An 18973-nucleotide genomic window follows, 5' to 3' on the forward strand; every position below is an offset into this window, starting at 1 on the left:
TGCTGATTTCAATAAACCAAATTACTCTGGGGCATCTGCAAAGTTTATTCTTAATCTACTACAGTGGTTTTCAACCTGTGGTCTGTTGACCCCTGAGGTCCCCAGACTATTCTAAGGGGTCTGTGAAAGATGACTATGATCCATCAAAAGCATGTGAATACCCACATTTACAATCCAAAGGAGACCACACCTCCATTCAAAATTGTTTAGGGGTCCACAAATGAAAAAAGATTGAAAACTACTGGTCTACTACATTCACAAGCAAGTGGCTGTAGGTGGAGGTAAAATGGTGCCTTGTTATCCTACATCTCTGCTCTGTTTGAGAGCTATGTGTTGACTCCTTAACATGCATACATTATCATTATCACAGCAGGGTCAGACATCTCTAATTGCAGAATCTTTATTACAAGAAGTAGAGCAAGACAGCTTCCTCCTCAGATTCCAGCAGGCTGGTCAGGAATGTAGCTCGGATGCTGTGCTGTGGCTATTCTCCTGTGTCCTGACTTGTAAACTGGAGAAGTCATCTTAGCCTTCAGGGCCAGTTCTCAAGGAAGGAATGGTTGGAATCTCAGGCTGAAGAGACAAGGATGCAGTAATTTTCATTTATCTTGCAGCAGACTGGCTGTTTCCTGTTGTACCTCATCACCTTTTGCAGGGTCACTGCCCTCGTAGAAGAGCCCACAGCCCATTTGTTCCTTAATATCTCATTTGGTTTGGTCGCTTGCTATACTGCAGGTGACCCCCTCATTCCAGCTTTTAAACCAAGACAGTGATCTGCCAGTTCTTTCCAAGGGGCTGGCTTAAACACCCCCAGTGGCTCAGCCTGCAGAGAAGGCCTTAGCCATCAGCTCATTCTTCACTATCTCTGGGAACTTCTGCTTTACAAAACCAACCCTGCACAGCTACCAGCCTAAGGGGAATGGTTGAGGGAAGGCTACAATGTATCCCAGGGCTGGGCCAAATAGCCCGGGGGGGCACCCTAATGGCCCTCAACAGCTCGCTAAAAACTCATTAAGTGGTCCACCAGCCTAAATAAATCCCTGCCCTTGATGTATCCAAGCAGAACCCCAGAGAGAAGTAACAGTCTACAGGGAAGTGTGAGCAAAGCCCGAGGTGGCTTTCAGCACTGCCAGGCAACAGCCCTCTGATGAGAGGAAGTTTAGGGAGCAGGGACAGCCCTGCAAGCCTGCTGTAAGAAAGCCTTTTAAGTGCCCCTGGGGCACTAGCCTCCACAGGAAAGGCTGGCTTTCCTCAACTGCTCTGGCAGCCCTGCACAGTGAGGCAGTACAGCTCCAGAAAGAATCCTTCTCCTGGCTGTGCCACAGCCACCTTGGAGGCATCCACACGAAATGCTGCTGCTGCATAAAGGAGCATCACCCTTGCTCAGACTGGAGAGGGTCCAGAGAAGGGCCACTCGTATGGTTAGGGGCTTGCAGGCCAAGCCCTACGAGGAGAGACTGGGGCACCTGGCCCTCTTCAGCCTCCGCAAGAGAAGGTTGAGAGGCGACCTTGTGGCTGCCTATAAGTTCATCACGGGGGCACAGAAGGGAATTGGCGAGGTTTTATTCACCAAGGCGCCCCCGGGGGTTACAAGAAATAATGGCCACAAGCTAGCAGAGAGCAGATTTAGACCAGACATTAGGAAGAACTTCTTCACAGTTAGAGTAGCCAAGGTCTGGAATGGGCTCCCAAGGGAGGTGGTGCTCTCCCCTACCCTGGGGGTCTTCAAGAGGAGGTTAGATAGGCATCTAGCTGGGGTCATCTAGACCCAGCCCTCTTTCCTGCCTATGCAGGGGGTCGGACTTGATGATCTGTTGAGGTCCCTTCCGACCCTAACATCTATGAATCTATGAATCTATGAAGGACAGAGCAGCAAGTGGCAGAAATGTTCATGTTGGCAGGAGGGAGTGAAGAGCAGAAGCTGCTCTGGGGCTCTCTCAGATCACTTTCCTCCACAGAGGAACAGCAAGGGATTAATCCAGTCCATAGCATCTAAAAGGGTGGAAAATCCTACACAGACAGAGGGCTTTTGGCAGACATTCCCCATTCTGTTCAATGGATTAGGATTCAGAACATGGCAGTGGAGATAATTTGGCTGTCTGACCTGGAGGCCAAAAGTGCAACCACAACACGCCAAAAAGCCACTTCACTTGCATATAAAGAGAAAACATGAGACAAAGGGTAAAACAGCTGTTGTCAGACAAGGCCAGTCAGTTGTGGTAGGACGCATCCTGCAACACCTGATCCACTCTATTGGGGAAAACACCCACTACCTGCTGTCCTTCATTGGGCAGGGGCTTGACACAGGACAATGGGGGAAGTGTTCCCCTTGCCCAAGGGTCCCTCACTGTCCTATGCCTTGTTGCTGGGACCTGCACCAGGTCCTGTGGAGGTATAAATACCAGTGAAGGATCTGGGAAATCCCTGATGCTTTGTGCCTCCACTCCAGGACCTGTGCCAGGTCTTGTACTCACCTGTGCTTAACTCAACATAGCTCAGTGCAGGTCCTGGCACAAGGGCACAGGGTGCTTGGAATTCCTTGGGTCCCAGGCAGCTTTATGCCTCTTTGCCAGGATTGGTCTGACTCATGCCTCTTCATGAAGAATGGGTTGGCATAGACCCAGCACAGGTCCCAGGGTGGAGACAGAAGGCCCTGGGTCTTGGCATGGAGACATAGGGTGCTGGGGATTCCCTGGGTTCTGGGCCTCCAGGACTTGTGCAGGCTCGCCGAGATATGCTCCTGAAGATCCTGGGGTGAGTCTCTGTAAGTGGGGAGCCTTGACTTACCCTGCTTACAGAGAGGTGCCCTGAGATTTCCCAGGGCATGTCTCTGCAAGCTGGGAAAGCCACGCACATATGCCTGGGGCTGGAGGGCCTAAATCCTGTGCACCATGGGAATTCCCATGAAGGATCCAGCCCCTCAGGTACTGGCAGCACCTACAAAAATTTGATGGCAGCACAAATGAAACATCATGTAAGGTCTGTTTTTACTCTGAGACTGGGGCATGGAGTGCACACATGGAGCTAAGTCAGGGATAACCATGTGGAGATAAGACATGAATGAGGATGGGCAGAAACAGTCTCCTTGCAGTATGCAAACTAATGGTGGCCTTTAATGGTAGTCTTTAAATACTTGGGACTTAGTTGTGCCGTACACAAGGGAATTTTTTTCTAAGCTTTTCCAGAGATGAGGCAATTTTCTTGTAAAGCACACTGCAAATTAAAACCACCCTCAAAATGCATATCCTATCCTCAACATGCATAATCTAGCCATAATTTTAAAAGGGATTATTTTTCCCTATGAACAGCAGTAGAGATCAAGCAAGATATAAACATTCTTTATTTTGGGTGTTTTTGCTGATTTTCATTCAGTTTTTCCTCCACAGGAACAATACATGCCAGAAATCAGTTAGAATGGAAGAGTATTCGGAGAGCTTTACGTTCAGTACGACTGCCTGACAGTTTCAACACGGGCAGGGTGCTCATGTAAAAAATAGCATCTGAAAGTGTTCCCTGGAAACATTTGACTCTGACAAAACCATTTTCATCTTTTTCTTTTCTTTTGGACTTGGTCCAGTTACTAGATTTGTTTCAGTCCTTTCGATGTCTGACCATAGCATTTTCTTGGAAAAGACTGGATTAATGGGAGCGGGGTGTTTTGTAGGTCAGCATTTGAGAAGACTCTTTACAGATCTGCAGTGGTTTACTACACCCAGCACTGAGTCACTGTAACATGCTCTCACCACAATTAGTAACCAACCCCATAACCAAGGTGTATAATGTTGAGAAAGAGGCAGATGGAACTGATGCCAGTCACAAGGACCATTAATGGAACACAGACCACGTCCCCGTGTAACGTTTTGGCAGCAAGGCCTGGCATTTCAGAAAGTGATAGGGAGAAGTTGAACAAGAAACCCTCTTCAATGATTAACAAATCCACAAGTTCGCTGCTACGCTGATTATGGCCATGAAAACAGAAGCCTAGTTCCTCCCACTACCATTACTGTCTCTACTTAGCTCATCCATGAAGGCAGGCAGCCAGTTCATCTGTGGCCACATTGTATCACATATACCTGGACATCATGGTATTACCAAAGAGGGACTAGAGATCTTTCTGCGAGAAGTATAGAAAAGGCAGTGCATGTACATGACACTGTACCCTTGCAAATCACTAACTATCCCATCCTAGAGCTCTCAAGTATGTAAAAAGTCTCAGTGTACTTTTTGGTGGTCAGTACCAAGACCAAAGTCAATCACTTAACAATATGTTGCAACTGGAACACAGCCTGGTAGATACTTAGGGTTCTACCAGACAAATTTATTAATAAGGCTAGAATGACTCAGCATGATGGTAGCTGTAGCAGGCAAACTGAGTTGTGCTAAGGCTCTTAGAACTAGTCCAGGCCTTCCTGGAACTAAGCAATAAAATTGAATAGAGCACTTGTGTGGCCCTGGGAGATGTGAGTGCTGTGATTGGTGTGCTAGGCGAGCAAGGCACAACAGTTTGCTTATAAGGAATGTGCCTGCCACAGTGCCAGGGAATTGGTGCACCATATAAGGAATGCTTAGCACAGTGCCATGGGATTGGACAATTTGGTATGAAAAAGTTATAAGAAGTAGTTAACACAAAGCTTGTGACATCACAACTGTTTCCATGACAACTGACGACAGGACTGAATCAAACAGGAGGAGGCCAGTTAGAGAGAGCTTTATTGTGGCACCCACCTTGTTAAATGACAGCAGTGAGGGAAGAACTTATAGGAGAGTATGTAATCATTTAATGGTTTCAGCAATAAATACATTTCTATTAAGAGACTGCCCTGCTTGAGTGGTTTTTAAAAAAAATAAAAAAATCAAATCTTGGCTAAATATAAAACCTATAAAAGTAGGGGTACACCAATATATCAATTGGTTATTGGATTGGTACCGACAAAAGGAGAAATGACATTATCCGTTATCGGGTTTTTTTGGTTGTTGTGGTCGATAGTTATGGGTGAGTGACCAGAGCACCCTGGTGAGCGCAGTCTGGTTTCTGTGCCCCACTGCTGTCCTGAGCCACTGGCAGACTGCAGGTCCCAGACAGCCATCACAAGGCAGCGCGCTCAGCAACAAAGGGACCATTACCAGCTCCTGCTGCTGCTGCCTCTGCCATGGCAATGCCATGTGCGCAAGGGGCTGAGTACCGTGGTTGTCGTGAAGATGTTGAGCTGCACGCAGGCAGAGTAAGGCACCGTGCGAAGGACATTCCGCTCTGCCAGGAACTGGTTGACTTTCATAAATTACATAGACATTGGAGCTGGAAGGGACCTCATGAGACCATTGGGTCCATCCCCCTGCCCAAAAGCAAGGAAGTCAGCTGGGGTCAGATGACCCCATCAAGATAATCATCCAAATGCTTTTTGAACGTGTCCAGAGTAGGACTTTGCAAAACCAGCTTCTCCCAGGCAGCTATGGGAACTCAGTTGTGTGAAGGCCGGCTGACGCTGAGGCAACAGTGTGCTCTGGGGCTCCAAATGTGCCCAGTGCCACTGTCTGCACAAGAGTCCACACTGCCTGCTTGAGATGGCAGCATAGGTTGCACAGAGAGCAGGGCTGAGGGTAGGAGCCATAGGCAAGGGGGTGATGTGCATGGGAATTAGGTGGTCTCCACCTTCCTCATCAAGGGCCAGAACACGCCAGGAAGCGTGTGTGTGTTTTAAATGCAAAACACCCCCCAAAAAACAGTTTATTTATGTCAGTAGTTTAAAATGCCTTGCACTATTACTAAATATTAGTTATCAGATCAGCATCAGCTGATATGGTTGGTTAATCATTGGCTATTAGTATGGGCCAAGAAAATCATTATTGGTGTACCCCTACCTGAGATAATGCTTCTATAATGCATAAGTCATTTTAACTACATCACTAACTTATGCCCCAATTGCCTTAAGAACACTTCCAAGTACTGCCTAGATCAGGAAGTACCTATTGTTCTTTTACCTCAAGCCCAGCCTTCTCTTTCCATCAAGAAAATAAAGTGAGGGTTTTATTTTCTTAAAGAAAATTTTGCCAAAAGCTTTCCAAACTGCTTTTTAAGTTGCCTTTATCTGGCTCTCTAAGGCACTATGTGTGACCAACGACTAAAAAGTTGAAATTTTGCATCATGACAAATCACTGGTAAAAAAAGACTTTTCTTATGCCAGATATAAAATGTGTGCAGCATTTGGAGATGCTTGAAGCCACTCAGAAATTCTAAGCATATAAAAGTTTTGAGGGAGGAAAAGCCAAGACTGAAATAGGAAACCAGATTCTCCACTGATGCAAATTGACATGACTCCAATGGAGGGATGCCAGGTTATGAGCTGACAGTCTGGCCCAGTGACTGCACCAACAATAGATAATTGGATTATTGTAGGCAAACATCTTGTTCGAGTGTATAGATGTACTGCATTCACAGCAATTACTCTGTGTGCACTGAGTGTCAGGGTGGGGAGGGAAGGGCACAGATTTACAGAAGTGGACCATAAGTGCGGAGAACAGCAAAGTATGGCCCATCAGCTTCTCTTGTCTCTGCTGTGACAGGTGGAGAGGTCCAGGTAAAGGAAGCCAAAAGCAGTCAAGGCTCTTCACCAGAGCTGCTCTACACAGGCACAACCAATACCCTGAACTATTAAAATTGGTATGAAGGGTGGGTAGGGGCATATAGGCTTACACTGTGAGGTACAACTGTCTGTACTGATGTAATTGCTACTATAGCACCTACAGTCTACGCTACCACTGCCCATCTGTGCAGACTTTAGTAGGAGTAGAGCATTTAGCCTTGCTCAGCGACTGTAGTCATAAAGAGAGGACACAAATGCCTAACTAACCATCATAGCCATTTTCTATTGGTTACCCTGGGGGTCTTTAAGAGGAGGCTAGATGAACACCTTGCTGGGTTTGACCCCATTGCTCTTTCCTGCCATGGCAGGGGGTCGGACTTGATGATCTGTCAAGGTCCCTTCCGACCCTACAAACTATGAAACTATGAAAGGGGGCAAGGTATGTCCACTGTTGCAGCTCACTATTATAGACTTGCCCTGAAGAGGAACCAGGACACTTCTGCTGCATACTGGCAAGGCAAAACTTGGGGATTCCACACAAGGACACAAGATGCAGCTGGCATGAACTGGGACTAGAAGTTATTCTTTGCTCTATTCCCAAGACGACAATGTTCTATCTGGTGCAGAAGATGTTTCTTCTGAACCAAAGAGGAAATTAGCAGCATTATTCCTACAGAGTAGCTTGAAGCTGGGAGAGGGTACAGAAATCCCTGGTGCACAGCACAGCTGCTCAGGGTGCGTACTGTCGTCAGAATTTGGGCCTTAGGTAATGCTCTGCTTTCAGAGCTGTTTGTATATTCAGCAAGACAACCTACGACTCGTTACACTTGGGTGGTCTTTTGCTCTTCTTGATGGCAAAGAAGCCCTTTTTTTCCTTTGTTTTTTGAAAATAAGGCTCTGTTCTGCAGAAACTGATGCATAAGGCTCTTATTGAGAGCCCATTCTACCACAGAGTGACACAGGCATGGACAAACTGAGCAGCCGCCTGGGGCCCAGACAGAAAGGGAGCCCAGAAGTGTTGAAAATAATGATAATTATTATCATTATCACTGGCAAAGGGGGGCCCGGTACTAAAAGTTTGCCCGGGGCCACCAGGAGTCTAGGTAAGGTGCTGACCACACTGTAAAACTTGTGACTTGCTTTGCTCATGGTGGCACTGTACTCACTCACAAGCTCCATTAACATTTCTGGAGGCACACATCAGGTAGCTGAGTCCTGCAATAAGCTGAGCTACTCTGAGTTTTTTCTCTGAGAGCTACCAGAGAACAGGTCTGGCAAGTGTGGGTATAATGCTTTGGTACAAAGCTTCAGAGGAACTGCGAGAGGTACTTGAGTGTGTTCTATCCTGTGTCCATACTGCAAAGTGGTTGTGTTATCAGTGGTCAACTGTCCTTCCACCATCTTCAGGCAAAGCTCCAAGGCAAGAGAGTTAACAACACATGCATCTGAGTATGGGACTTCAGTTAGGGTAACATCAGTTATAACAAGAGTGAATTTTACACTTAAAACTTCCCACTATCCATGGGCAAATACATTTCTCGAGTTAGTCATAGGCATCTGCAGATCAAACGGTGCAAAAGTGTATCCTAATTTGCTTGAAGGATTTTCCAGAGAGCCTATAACAACCACTGTCACAAACAGCACTTTACTCTTGTGAAATGGGACTTTCTGAATCCCCTTGAGGGTACATCAATACAATGTACTAACAGATGTAGTTGCAGAGGTAGATGTACCAAAGCTAGTTTTAGTACAACCAATGCAGATGCTGAGAGCACCAAGGACATAGCCATACAGATTTTAGAAGCTCATGCTTCTGTAGCTTCACTGCTCTTATACCTGACCCAGCTAAACTAGTCAGGACATCCACACATGCTGCGATACCTTTGCTTGCTGCGTAGACCTAACTTTAGTCTACACACAAAGCAAGTTTCATAAAGCAATAGTTAGGTAACAGCTGTGTCATGGGCTACTAGCAGGCTCATTAACACTGGGGATCAAAAAAAAGCCTGTATGCAAGTGAAAGAATACAAGGCAGAAAAAAAAAAGTGTTACAAGAAGCCAGAATGTTAATTTCTCGTAGAAGCCATACGCTACAACTTCTGTCTTAGGGAAACCAGACGTGAAGAGATGCAGGACCTACATCCCTTCCCCCCTCATTTCATGAGACATTTATAGCCCCTTAAAAAAATCAAAAGGGAAGCCCACACACACTGAAGCGCTGGAAAAAGCAAAGACTGCTTCAAAGCCTCTCTGTCAAGATATTCACTTTTGAAAGTATTAGCTCAATTCTGTCCCTCCATTCAAGAACATAATTCATGAGATCAAGCGCTGCTCAGATCTCCTCATCCTGCTGTGCAGTAACTTCAAGGAAGCTCTGACACACGTACCCCAGCATCACTGAAGGACACCGCTTCACTGACTGGTTTCAGTGGCACATGTGTCCATCTATGGGACAGCAGAACTGGGCTCAGGGCATAAGGGACTTGCTGTGTAAAGAACAGGTAAGAAGAGATCACAACAAGCCACATCTATCAGTTAACACTCATGAGCACTAAATTATTTAAGAGAAAAACATCCACAAGGTTGGGGATCTGGGGGAACCTCTGCCTAGACTCCAGGCTGCTGTGCTCCCAGCCCAGGCAGGGTAAGCTTGGGACAGGGCCTCCCTGCTACTGTTGTTAGGTCTTCAAGTGTCTGAAGGATGGTTTTAAAAGATGGTAGACAAAGACTATGACTATATGGCTGCAGGGAACAGGACAAGAAGCAATGGCCTCAGACTGCACCGAGGAAAATGTAGGTTGAATGTTAGGATAAACTTCCATTAATTAAGCATTGGAACAGGTTAACCAGAACGTTTGTGGAATTGCAACCCTTGAACATTTAAGACAGGCTAGACTGATACTTGACTTTGATGGCTTTGATGCAGGGACCAGGGAGAGGGGAAATGGGCACTTGAGTAGATAATATCCAGAGGTCCCTTCCAATCCTGCTATTTTGTGCTGGAGGTCACTAGGGGTTGTGTTAGCTCATCACGCCAAGTTTTATCAAAGCAGAAGCCTAAAAGGGCCAGAATTCAGCCCAGAATTGGCACTAAGAAGAGAGATTACAAGGAGAAAAGAAACATTTCATCAGTAAGAGGAAATTGGATCCCATTAGTGCTACTCATTACAGGTTTCTGAGCAAGAATGATATGGTTGTGACTCAAAACCTCATGCAGGAATGGCAGGCAGGGAGGGTGGCAGTGGTAGAAAAAATTAAATCAGGGTTGCAAAACAGCAAAGCCAGGGGCCCTCCTGAAAATGGGCAAGCCTTGGAAGTAACATTTTCCATTAAAATAAAATTAATACAGCAGTGCACTGCTGGGGCTAGTCCTCATGGGGCTAGTATACTAGGGAGCCAGAGGGCTCCAGTTACTTTAAAAGGAAACAGTAGCAGGCTGAGCTGGTTCAGAGGGTGCGGGCAGCTAGAAAGTGGGCTGACTTAATGTCACCGAACTAGAAGTAGCAGGGCTGAGGAGGCACATACAGTCAGTGCTTGAGACTAGGCAGGCAGTATGGCCCTGCAGGCAACAGGGAGAAAAGATCCTGAGCAAGAGGACTACAGGACAGGGACTGACTGGCTGGCTGATACCTGAATGGCCCTGCAGACTGCAAGTAAGGAGCTGATGGCTAGTGGGGAAGCCACATGAGGAGGATTTATTATATAGCTGGTGGACTCCAAGTTTTAGGTGTCACCAGTGAGCTTGTATTTTGGTTTAAACCGGAGGACCAGGCATGGCTATTGGGGGAGGTCTGGAGGCCATGGAGGGGGCCTGAAGGCAAGGGAGGGTTTGAGCCTGTCTGGGGCAGGTGCAAGCCACTTTGCTGCATGTGCTGAGGGGCATGTGCAGTTCTGAGCCTTGCCAGGGGCCAGGCTCAGGAGACAGGCTCAGGAGACAGAAAGGCAGAAGACTGAAGGATTAAAGCCTGAGCCTGGAAAGGCAACTGAGGTGGTCTGAAGCTGGGAAGGCCAGGCCCAGTGCCCGATGGGGGCAGGAACCAGGGCGGGGGGCCCACGGGCTTAGGCCAGGGGTGGGCTATTATTACCAGGCGGAGGGCCGCTTACTGAGTTTTGGCAGGCCATCAGGGGCCGCACGGGTAGCCCCGCCCCTGGTCGCCACCTTGGGACTGGAACTCCCACCCTCTAACCCCCCAGAAGTACTCCTTTCAGCAAGGGGGTTTACTATCTTGGAACCAGAAAAATATCAAATTATATTCTAAAAATCAAACATCTACTACAACATTCATTTATGATTTCAAAAAATATTTTTGTCCTGATTTACATGTGTTAGTGTAGTGTGCATAGAGGTGATTGCACAATAGTTTAAAATGAAGTCTTGCTCTTGTATGTTGTGGGGGGTGGGAGCATGGGGGAGTGGGTATAGGTTTGTTGAGGGCTGTGGGTGTGTGTGGGAGGTTGTGGGTGTGTGTGTGTGGTGCAGTGGATAGGCGTGGGGGTGGATGTGCATGTATGTGGGGTGGGGGAGTATATGGGTGTGTGTGAATGTGGAGTTTGTGGGGGCTGTGAGTGTGTGGGGAAAGGGTGGCTGGGGAGGGTGCATGTGTGGAGGGGGAGGGTTTGCCCACAGCTCCACCCCCACGGCAGGCAGAGCCCCTGCCAGCACTCCTTCAAGCCCGGACTCCATGTTCCTGGCCCCAGGGCACCAGCGTGGACCCCCTGCTGCCACTCTCTGCCACCTCCCCCTCCATCTGCCGCTGCTGCCCTTCTCATGCCACTTCCCGATCCCCACCCCATCCCCTGCGGAGTGCAGCGACAGCTGGGTGGGAGCGCAGGGCCTGTGCTGGTGCATTGGGGCCAGTGCTGGCGGGGGCCCAGAGCGGGGCGGCAGGAGCGTGGGGCATGGGCTGGCAGGAACTCTATGGAGCTGGGCTGGGCTGTGCCAGCAGGGAGAGGGGGGAAGCCTGCTTCGGCCTTTTGCTCCTGCCGCACCGCTCTGGGCCATTGCCAGCACTGGCCCCAGTGCACCAGCGTGGGCCCTGTGCTCCTGCCCAGCTGTCACTGTGCTCTGCACACCTGCTCACTGCCCCTTCCCCTGATACAGCCATTCCTGCCTGCTGCTACCACCATACTCCCCTTCACCCCCTGCCTCTCTGGCACCATGTGGTTCCCAGCTGCAGTGCTGGGACCACAGGAGCCGGCCTGTCCGGTCCCCGAGGACTGGGGCAATTGCCCGTGGTCCTCCCCTGCTTCCCCCCACCCCTTATCTGAACTTCCCTCTCCAGCAGAAGGAGGCTGAAACAGCTTCACAGTCCCAGGCCAGAAGCCTCTTCAATTTATCTTTAGGCCTATCCAATAAAGTGGTAGAGGTTCTCATTATCTTAAAGTCAGTTTTAGTGCAAGGGTGTCTTCTGTTCTGCATTTGGTAGTTGTGGTCCTGTGCCAAGCACTGTAGAATTGGCTTCTCCAGATGCTACGACAATATCAATTAACACTATATATAATCTACCCTCTTTTTGAAGATTACTATCATCTTAAACATCCAAGTCTTGTGGCAGCAGGTTCCATGTGCTGAGGAGACTTGTGTGTACACCATTTCTTTTTGTCAGTTTTAAGTACAATGTCTCTCTATTTCACTGGCCTTCCCCTTGTACATCTATTGCGACAGCAGGACAAGCAAGAATATCTGACTTAAGCCATCTAACCCTCATTCCTCATTTACTTCTTCATCTTCTTTCAAGGACTGAGGAGTCAGCCTTTCTACTATCCTCATATGGGAAACCCGCTTTCTCGTGAAAGATTCCATGGCTTTTCTGACTGACTTTTAATACCTTTTTATTATGGGAATCTAGTGAATGCTTCACCCCTTCTCCTTGCTTCCATTCACCTCAAATCCCACTGATTACCCCACCCTTCTCCCCCAGGAGACTATACTCTTAGGCATTTAGATCCCATTTTGTAAATGACAGATCTTAGTCGCTCCAGGGGACTTAATATTTTATGCAGTATTCCAGATCAGTGAGCATGCCACCAGTTTGAATAATGACATGAACAGGCAATATTTTCCTGTATCCTATTCTTTACATAGCCTACATTATTTACTCTCATAGCTGCATTGCCCAATGTGATTACAGCCATTCTTTTAAATTAAGAACTTCTGTAAAGGGCTCCCCCCACCCCCATCGGCTCTTACCACTATGAAGTTGTAGAGAGAACTGATGGGCTTGACCTAGGAAAAGGCAACATGGTCACGAAAAGAACAGCACTCCTGTGTGCCCTTTTGCAGAAGGGCAAACAGCAGAAGAGCAGGTTATAGTACTTCAGCTGATGCAGGAGGAGGACTGCTCTTATACCTACATCACAGCACAGATCTCATTGTTGTTGTGCAATCCCAGACACTATTTCAGTAGTGTTTGCACTACATTAAAGAACAAGCAAGCATGCAACGGAAGTCATGAGAGAAGTCAACAACTGATGAATTATTTAGAGGCTTTATAATAGTAGAACTGTGAAAGAAGCAAATAGAAGCAAATAACCCTGTCTGCCTTGTAAGTAAGAACAACCCTAGGCTGCCAACCTTTCCCAGGTTGTTTCCCCAGAACTGGCTTCCTTTCACATTGAGCATCTGATCCAGAGTAAAGCATAGGTGACAACGGTATCACTGACCAAACAGTGAAAGCCCTTATATACTACCAAGACTTCAAGCTGTGCCCAGCAGCAAGATTAAGAAATTCTCTTTGCAGTCTTTGGAATCTAGGGGTTGTATGTAAATAACACTCATCTAGATGACTTTGCAGTTCCACAATGGAAATTTAAAAGCTAATCTGTCCCTTATAAATAGGGCAGCAAAGCTAGCATCCTGCCTCCCCATCATTTGCACCTTCTACCAGAGCCAGCCTTAGAGGTGGGTGATGTGGCTGACCACCCACGGTACCATGGTCAGCAGGATACTACTGCCAATCCTTAGCCCTTCCCATGCCTCCAGCTGCTGCTCAGGAAGAGCCTGGTGTGGGCTGGTGACTGGGAAAGAACCAACTGCGAAGCTGGAAGCCTCTGCCCCAGCCAAAAGGGACATGATGATCCAGGCCAAGCCAGAGTGATCCCTGGGGCAGGGCACCAAAATACAAGCTCACCCAGGGCACCATTTTCCCTAAGGCTGGCTCTGCCTTCTACCATCTCATTCTAGAGGGACATGTGCACCAGTCTGATCCCTGCCTCTCGTGATGGCTCCTGTGTCTATTACAGATATCGGTACAGTTACCAATACTGAAGTCAAACACTTATGACAGTAATATACTAAGGCTCCAATCAGCCCAACGAGGTAGGGAAATGCTATTATCTTACTTTAGGTGATGGGAAAGAGAATCACAACTGCACTAAAGCCCAAAGTTTCCAAAAGGTACTTAGACACTTAAGAGACCTCTTAAAGTCACATAGGAAGCCTGTGGCAAATCAGATAATTAAATGCAGGTCAAGTCCTGGCCTGATGACAAACATGGAATAGCCTATTGTTCCCCTTCTGCTTTGGCACTCATGAGCTGCCACTCAAGAGGACAAAAGGTTTACTTAATGCCCTCATCTGCAAGACAGTGCCTATAATTCATTAATTTTGCAAGATCCCACTTCCTCGTTAACTAGTAAGTTAATAACTTGAGTCATATCAACAAAGGGAAGACTGCGGGGTCTATTCCCCCGCAATCTGATCTTGTGAGTTAGAGACCAGATATAGATTGCACGGGAGGGGAAGGGAGGGGAGGGGAGATCATTCTTTAAGCTCCTATAGAGTCACTCAGCAACCGTCACCATCACTGTGCCCTGAATACAATCTTCATGGAACACCATCCTGACAGCATGAACCCTAATCTACTTTCCAAGCAAACTGCAATTATACTATCAGTCTTTTCTTTTTAAATCTGCTTTGATAGGAAATGCACTAACAACTTTTCATGGCAGAAATTAAAATGGATTTTTCCATTTTTCCACAAGGCCGCCTGCCTGCACAGCCCTAATCCTCCCTGCTCACATATGTTCCTGTAACTTGCACTGAATCCAATTACACTTCCTCAACCCATGAAAAAAAATCTGAAGCTGTTTTGAGGTTTGCAGGGAGCAGGAAGTGTCAAATGAAAAGGGTGGGGAGGGGTAGAATTGAACTTTTTGCCATCTGGCTCTGACATCTGACTTCTATCAATAGTGTGCAGTTCATATGGGGGGGGGGGGGGGGGGGGTTTTTTCTCTGTGCTCCAACATGGCAAAGTGAACTGTCAGTCTGAACTCCCTGCTTGCTATACATTTGGGTGAAATGGGACTCAGTTGTGTTCACACACAGCTAGTCTTTAGGTGACTGGATATGCAGTTATTGACTATTGTCACACATCTTAGTTCTCTGTTAAAAGCTTTTAAAGATATCTTGCTCTGACTACTATAGAGATAGCAGTGAGCTTCAGAGCTACAGGTCTCCTGTATGTTATGCATGCTGGATTGAAGCAGGAGACAAAATAACCTTGGGCTAAATAGTCAGAAGCAGACACAGAAGTCTAGCAGAATTTCATGTCCAAAAACTGGGCAACTGCCCAATTTACACTGGGTAACAGAAGCTAATGTAGATTTTGTGGGCTGAAGGAAGGGGGGGGGAGAGGGAAGCGCAAGGTTAGTGGGACTTAATACTTAACTTCTGGGCCCAAGTGGCAAGATTTTCAGTTGTCTACAAACTGGTAGGGGCACTCATGGAGGACACAAACCTAATGGCCTCTAGAAAGAGTAGCAGTGATACCTTTACTTAATTAAGTACTCCTGTATTTCTATATGCCCTAGTCTTCCAAGGTACTTAGTTTTCAAAATAGTTTGGTTAGAGTGAATATGACTCCATATAACAGTTACCCTCAACCAGGGTGCCTACTGTGGTCTTTCCAAGTTCCTTGGAACAGAAGAATTGCTCTATTATTTTTCCATAATAAAAAAAAAAGTGTGAAAGCTAAAAGCAGGTTTGAGAACCACTGCCATGTAGGAGTTAAAGACAGTAGAATCTAGTTCCAGGTTTTGGTAGCATAGTGGGAAGTTTTCTCCACTTCCTTAGAGGTATGTTCTCTCCACTTCCTTAGAGGTATGTTCTCTTGCCCTCTGATCATGTACGTGGCTCTCCTTGGGACTCTCTCAAGCTTTGCCACATCCTTCTTAAATTGTGGAGCCCAGAATTGGATGCAGTACTTCAGCTGCGGCCTCATGAAGGCTGAGTACAGTGGGAAGATGACATTCTGAGATTTACTTGAGAAGTATCTATAGATGCAAGCTAGAGTTTTGTTTGCTTTACCAGCTACGACATTGCATTGGTGACTCATGTTCATCTTGTGGTCAGTCATGACCCCCAAGTCCCTTTTGGCCGTGGTGCTAGTGAGTGTAGTGCTGCTGAGGCTATAAGCGTGCTGTGGGTTTTTCCCGCCCCCCCCGAGGTGGAGTACCTTGCATTTTTCCCTATTGAGTGACATCAGGTTTATATCTGCCCACTTACTAAGCCTATCCAGGTCAGCCTAGATCACCAGCCTATCCTCTGGGGTGGAAGCTCTGCCCCAAAGTTTAGTGTCATCAGCAAACTTGGCCAGTCCACTTCTGACACCAGTGTCCACATTATTAATAAAGACGTTAAAGAGAACAGGTCCAAGGACGGAGCCTTCGGGGACACCACTGGTCACAGATCGCCAAGATGATTCACTTCCATCAACTACCACTCTCTGGGTCTGACTTCAGGGTGAATTCCCCAGCCATCGGACTGTGATGTAGCTGATGTCACAGTTTGCCAATTTTTCCATGAGGAGATCCTGAGGTAGCAGATCAAAGACTTTTTTAAAGTCCAGATATATGACGTCAATCTCTTCTCCCTTGTCCAGGTGATATGTGACCTGGTCATAAAAGGAGATGAGATTGGTCAGACGAGACCTACCCACAACAAACCCGTGCTGGCTGTCCTGCAGGATGTTGCCATCAGCCAGCTTGTTTAGTATGGTCTCTTTGATAATTTTTTCCAGAATCTTTCTAGGGATTGAGGTCAAGCTGATTGGCCTGTAGTTCCCTGGATCTACTTTCCTCCCTTTCTTGAAAATAGGCATCGCATTGGCCTTCTTCCAATCTTCGGATACTTCACCTGAGCACCACAAGTTCTTGAATATCTTTGCCAGTGGCTGGGCTATGATGCCTGACAGCTCCTTAAGTACTCTGGGGTGCAATCTGTCAGGACCAGCTGACTTGAAGGGATCTGTCCTCTTAAGGTGTTTCTTTACAAGGTCTACACTGATGCTGGGTATAAATTCACCCTCACCCTGGCTGTCCCACATCATGCTAAGCAGGGTGGTTCCTTTGGGCTGGTGAAAAACCGACGCAAAGTATCCACTAAGCAGGCTGGCTTTTTCCTGGGTGTCGGTTGTCAGTTGTCCCATTTGGTTTAGCAGGGGTCCAATGTTATTGCTTTTCTTCTGACTCCCCACATATCTGAAAAAGGACTTTCTATTGTCCTTGATATGTGTAGCCAGATGGAGTTCGGTTGCAGCCTTGACCTTACTGGTTTGTTCCCTACAGGTCCAGACCAGTGCATAGTACTCCTCCTTAGTGGTGATTCCTGTCTTCCATCCTTTATAAGCCTCTCTTTTTAGCCGTAGGAGGTCCATGAGTTCCCTGCTGGGTCAAGGGCTTGCTGTGCCCTTTTGCTACCTTTCCTCTGAGATGGGATGGACATCCCTTGTGCTTTCAGGATCGCTCCCTTAAGGAGCAACCACTCATCTTGGACTCCCCTCCCTGTTGAGTCACGGCTCCTTAGGGCCTTGACAACAAGCCTCTTGAGCTTATCAAAGTCAGCTTACCTAAAGCCGAGGACTTCTGCATTGTTGACTGACTTGCCAGCTTTACCTCTCAGTCAAAAGCAAATAGTTGGAATAATGCCTACCTTAAAAGTAGAATTGAAGATGAAGGCAAAACTGAAACTGAACTTGATGGGGGGCAGGGGAGGAAGGGGGATGGATATGTTTATTCTTTCCACAACTGTGCACAAGGATACTTCCCTTAACTCAAAAGGCACAACAAGCTTGGGTTTTAATTACTAACAATGTTTGCTGTTCACTGTATATGAAAAAATCTATGCTACTAAGCCCTTCTGGTGAAGCCTGGATTCCCAGTTCAAGTAAGCCCTGTAAGGAGTTCAGAAGCCTTAGAATTTCCATTATGCAGTGCCACACACCCAGCTCTTGAATAAGGAGCCCATAGATCAGATTCTCAGCTGGTGGAGGCCAACTGATTTATATTGACTAAGAATCTGGCCCAATTCCTTCCTGCTTTGTTTTTTTGTAGGCAGTTTACAGTGGGAGGCAGAGCAGAATCCCATTTCTGCCTTGGTCATATGCTTCATGCCTGACCTTGGTAAGTAACTTTCAGTCTGTGCCTCTTACAAGGGGGTAGGGATCCACTCTTACCTAGAGGTTGCTAGAAGGCTTACTTGGGTTTTGAACTTCTTGAATAGAAGCAACTCGAGGAATATAGATGATTAGTTATGTTTACTTAGTGCTTTTAAACCAGAAGGCAACTAGAACCCCTTGATAAGCTTTATCAAGGAAAAGTGTCCTCCCCATTCTCCCACAAGCCACTAACAGCCTCCGCTTAAAACAGAGGATAAAAGAAATTTATAATAGAAGATTGTATCAGTGTGAAAAAAGATATAATTCCAAGCTGGAAAATGCTCACAACCCACTCTGGCAGAACTCTGCCAAGTCCTTAAATAACCACAGGCACTGGTGGCCCCCAACTGCTATCAATAAGAGCAAAGAGCCACCCACAGCCCTCCCAAAGGAAACAGAGCCAGTCACCTCCCACAGTAATCGGTGTCTCCTGGACAGCATAGGACAATAAAACACTAATGCCACTTTCTCCTTAATGTACAAGTAACTACTGGGCTGCTGCATTAATCTAGTCAGGGTCATGCCAGGTCATGGAACACAAGGAAATCAGCACAAGCCTTGCAGAGCTTAAATTGGGCTTCAAGCTTCACCATATCTAATCTCCAGTAAGAAATAGTTCTGCAGCCCACATGGAAGTATTTTTATAATGTTAAAAAACATCAATTTTTTAAATTCTAAAAATACAGGCACAAACTGAAGTAGATATTGCTACAATGTTGTTAGGGTCTACTTATGCTGCCTTATCTTGCAGAATGCTGTTTCCCGTCTCTGCACACGTGTTCCAATAGCAGCAGATTGGGGAAGAAGTCCCCCCCAGGGTCATGTCCCCAGTACCCTGGTAAGGAGCTTGTGAGCCACAGCAATGTGGAGCCCTTGCTTATTGCACTGACACCTGGCAAGGCTAGGCAATGGTCAATTGGCTTACGGGCAACAAACCTAGAACTGGGGGGGGCTCAG

The 18973-nt window shown here is 46.9% G+C and overlaps 1 protein-coding gene across 5 annotated transcripts in view; it reads right to left on the reverse strand.

The window, feature by feature from the left end:
* Positions 1 to 427: 427 nt before the first annotated feature.
* The window catches only part of LOC106721812 (disks large-associated protein 4-like), a 244452-nt gene continuing 225906 nt past the window's right edge, over positions 428 to 18973 (reverse strand). For all 5 annotated transcript variants that reach the window (XM_025205382.1, XM_025205380.1, XM_025205381.1 and 2 more), the window contains one exon: positions 428 to 573. In XM_025205382.1, the coding sequence (XP_025061167.1) occupies positions 569 to 573 (5 nt within the window). In that variant the 3' untranslated portion in view covers positions 428 to 568. The remainder of the gene's footprint in view (positions 574 to 18973) is intronic.

The sequence above is a fragment of the Alligator sinensis genome, unplaced genomic scaffold (assembly GCF_000455745.1).
Source record: "Alligator sinensis unplaced genomic scaffold, ASM45574v1 scaffold511_1, whole genome shotgun sequence".
In the NCBI taxonomy this organism is placed as follows: domain Eukaryota; kingdom Metazoa; phylum Chordata; order Crocodylia; family Alligatoridae; genus Alligator; species Alligator sinensis.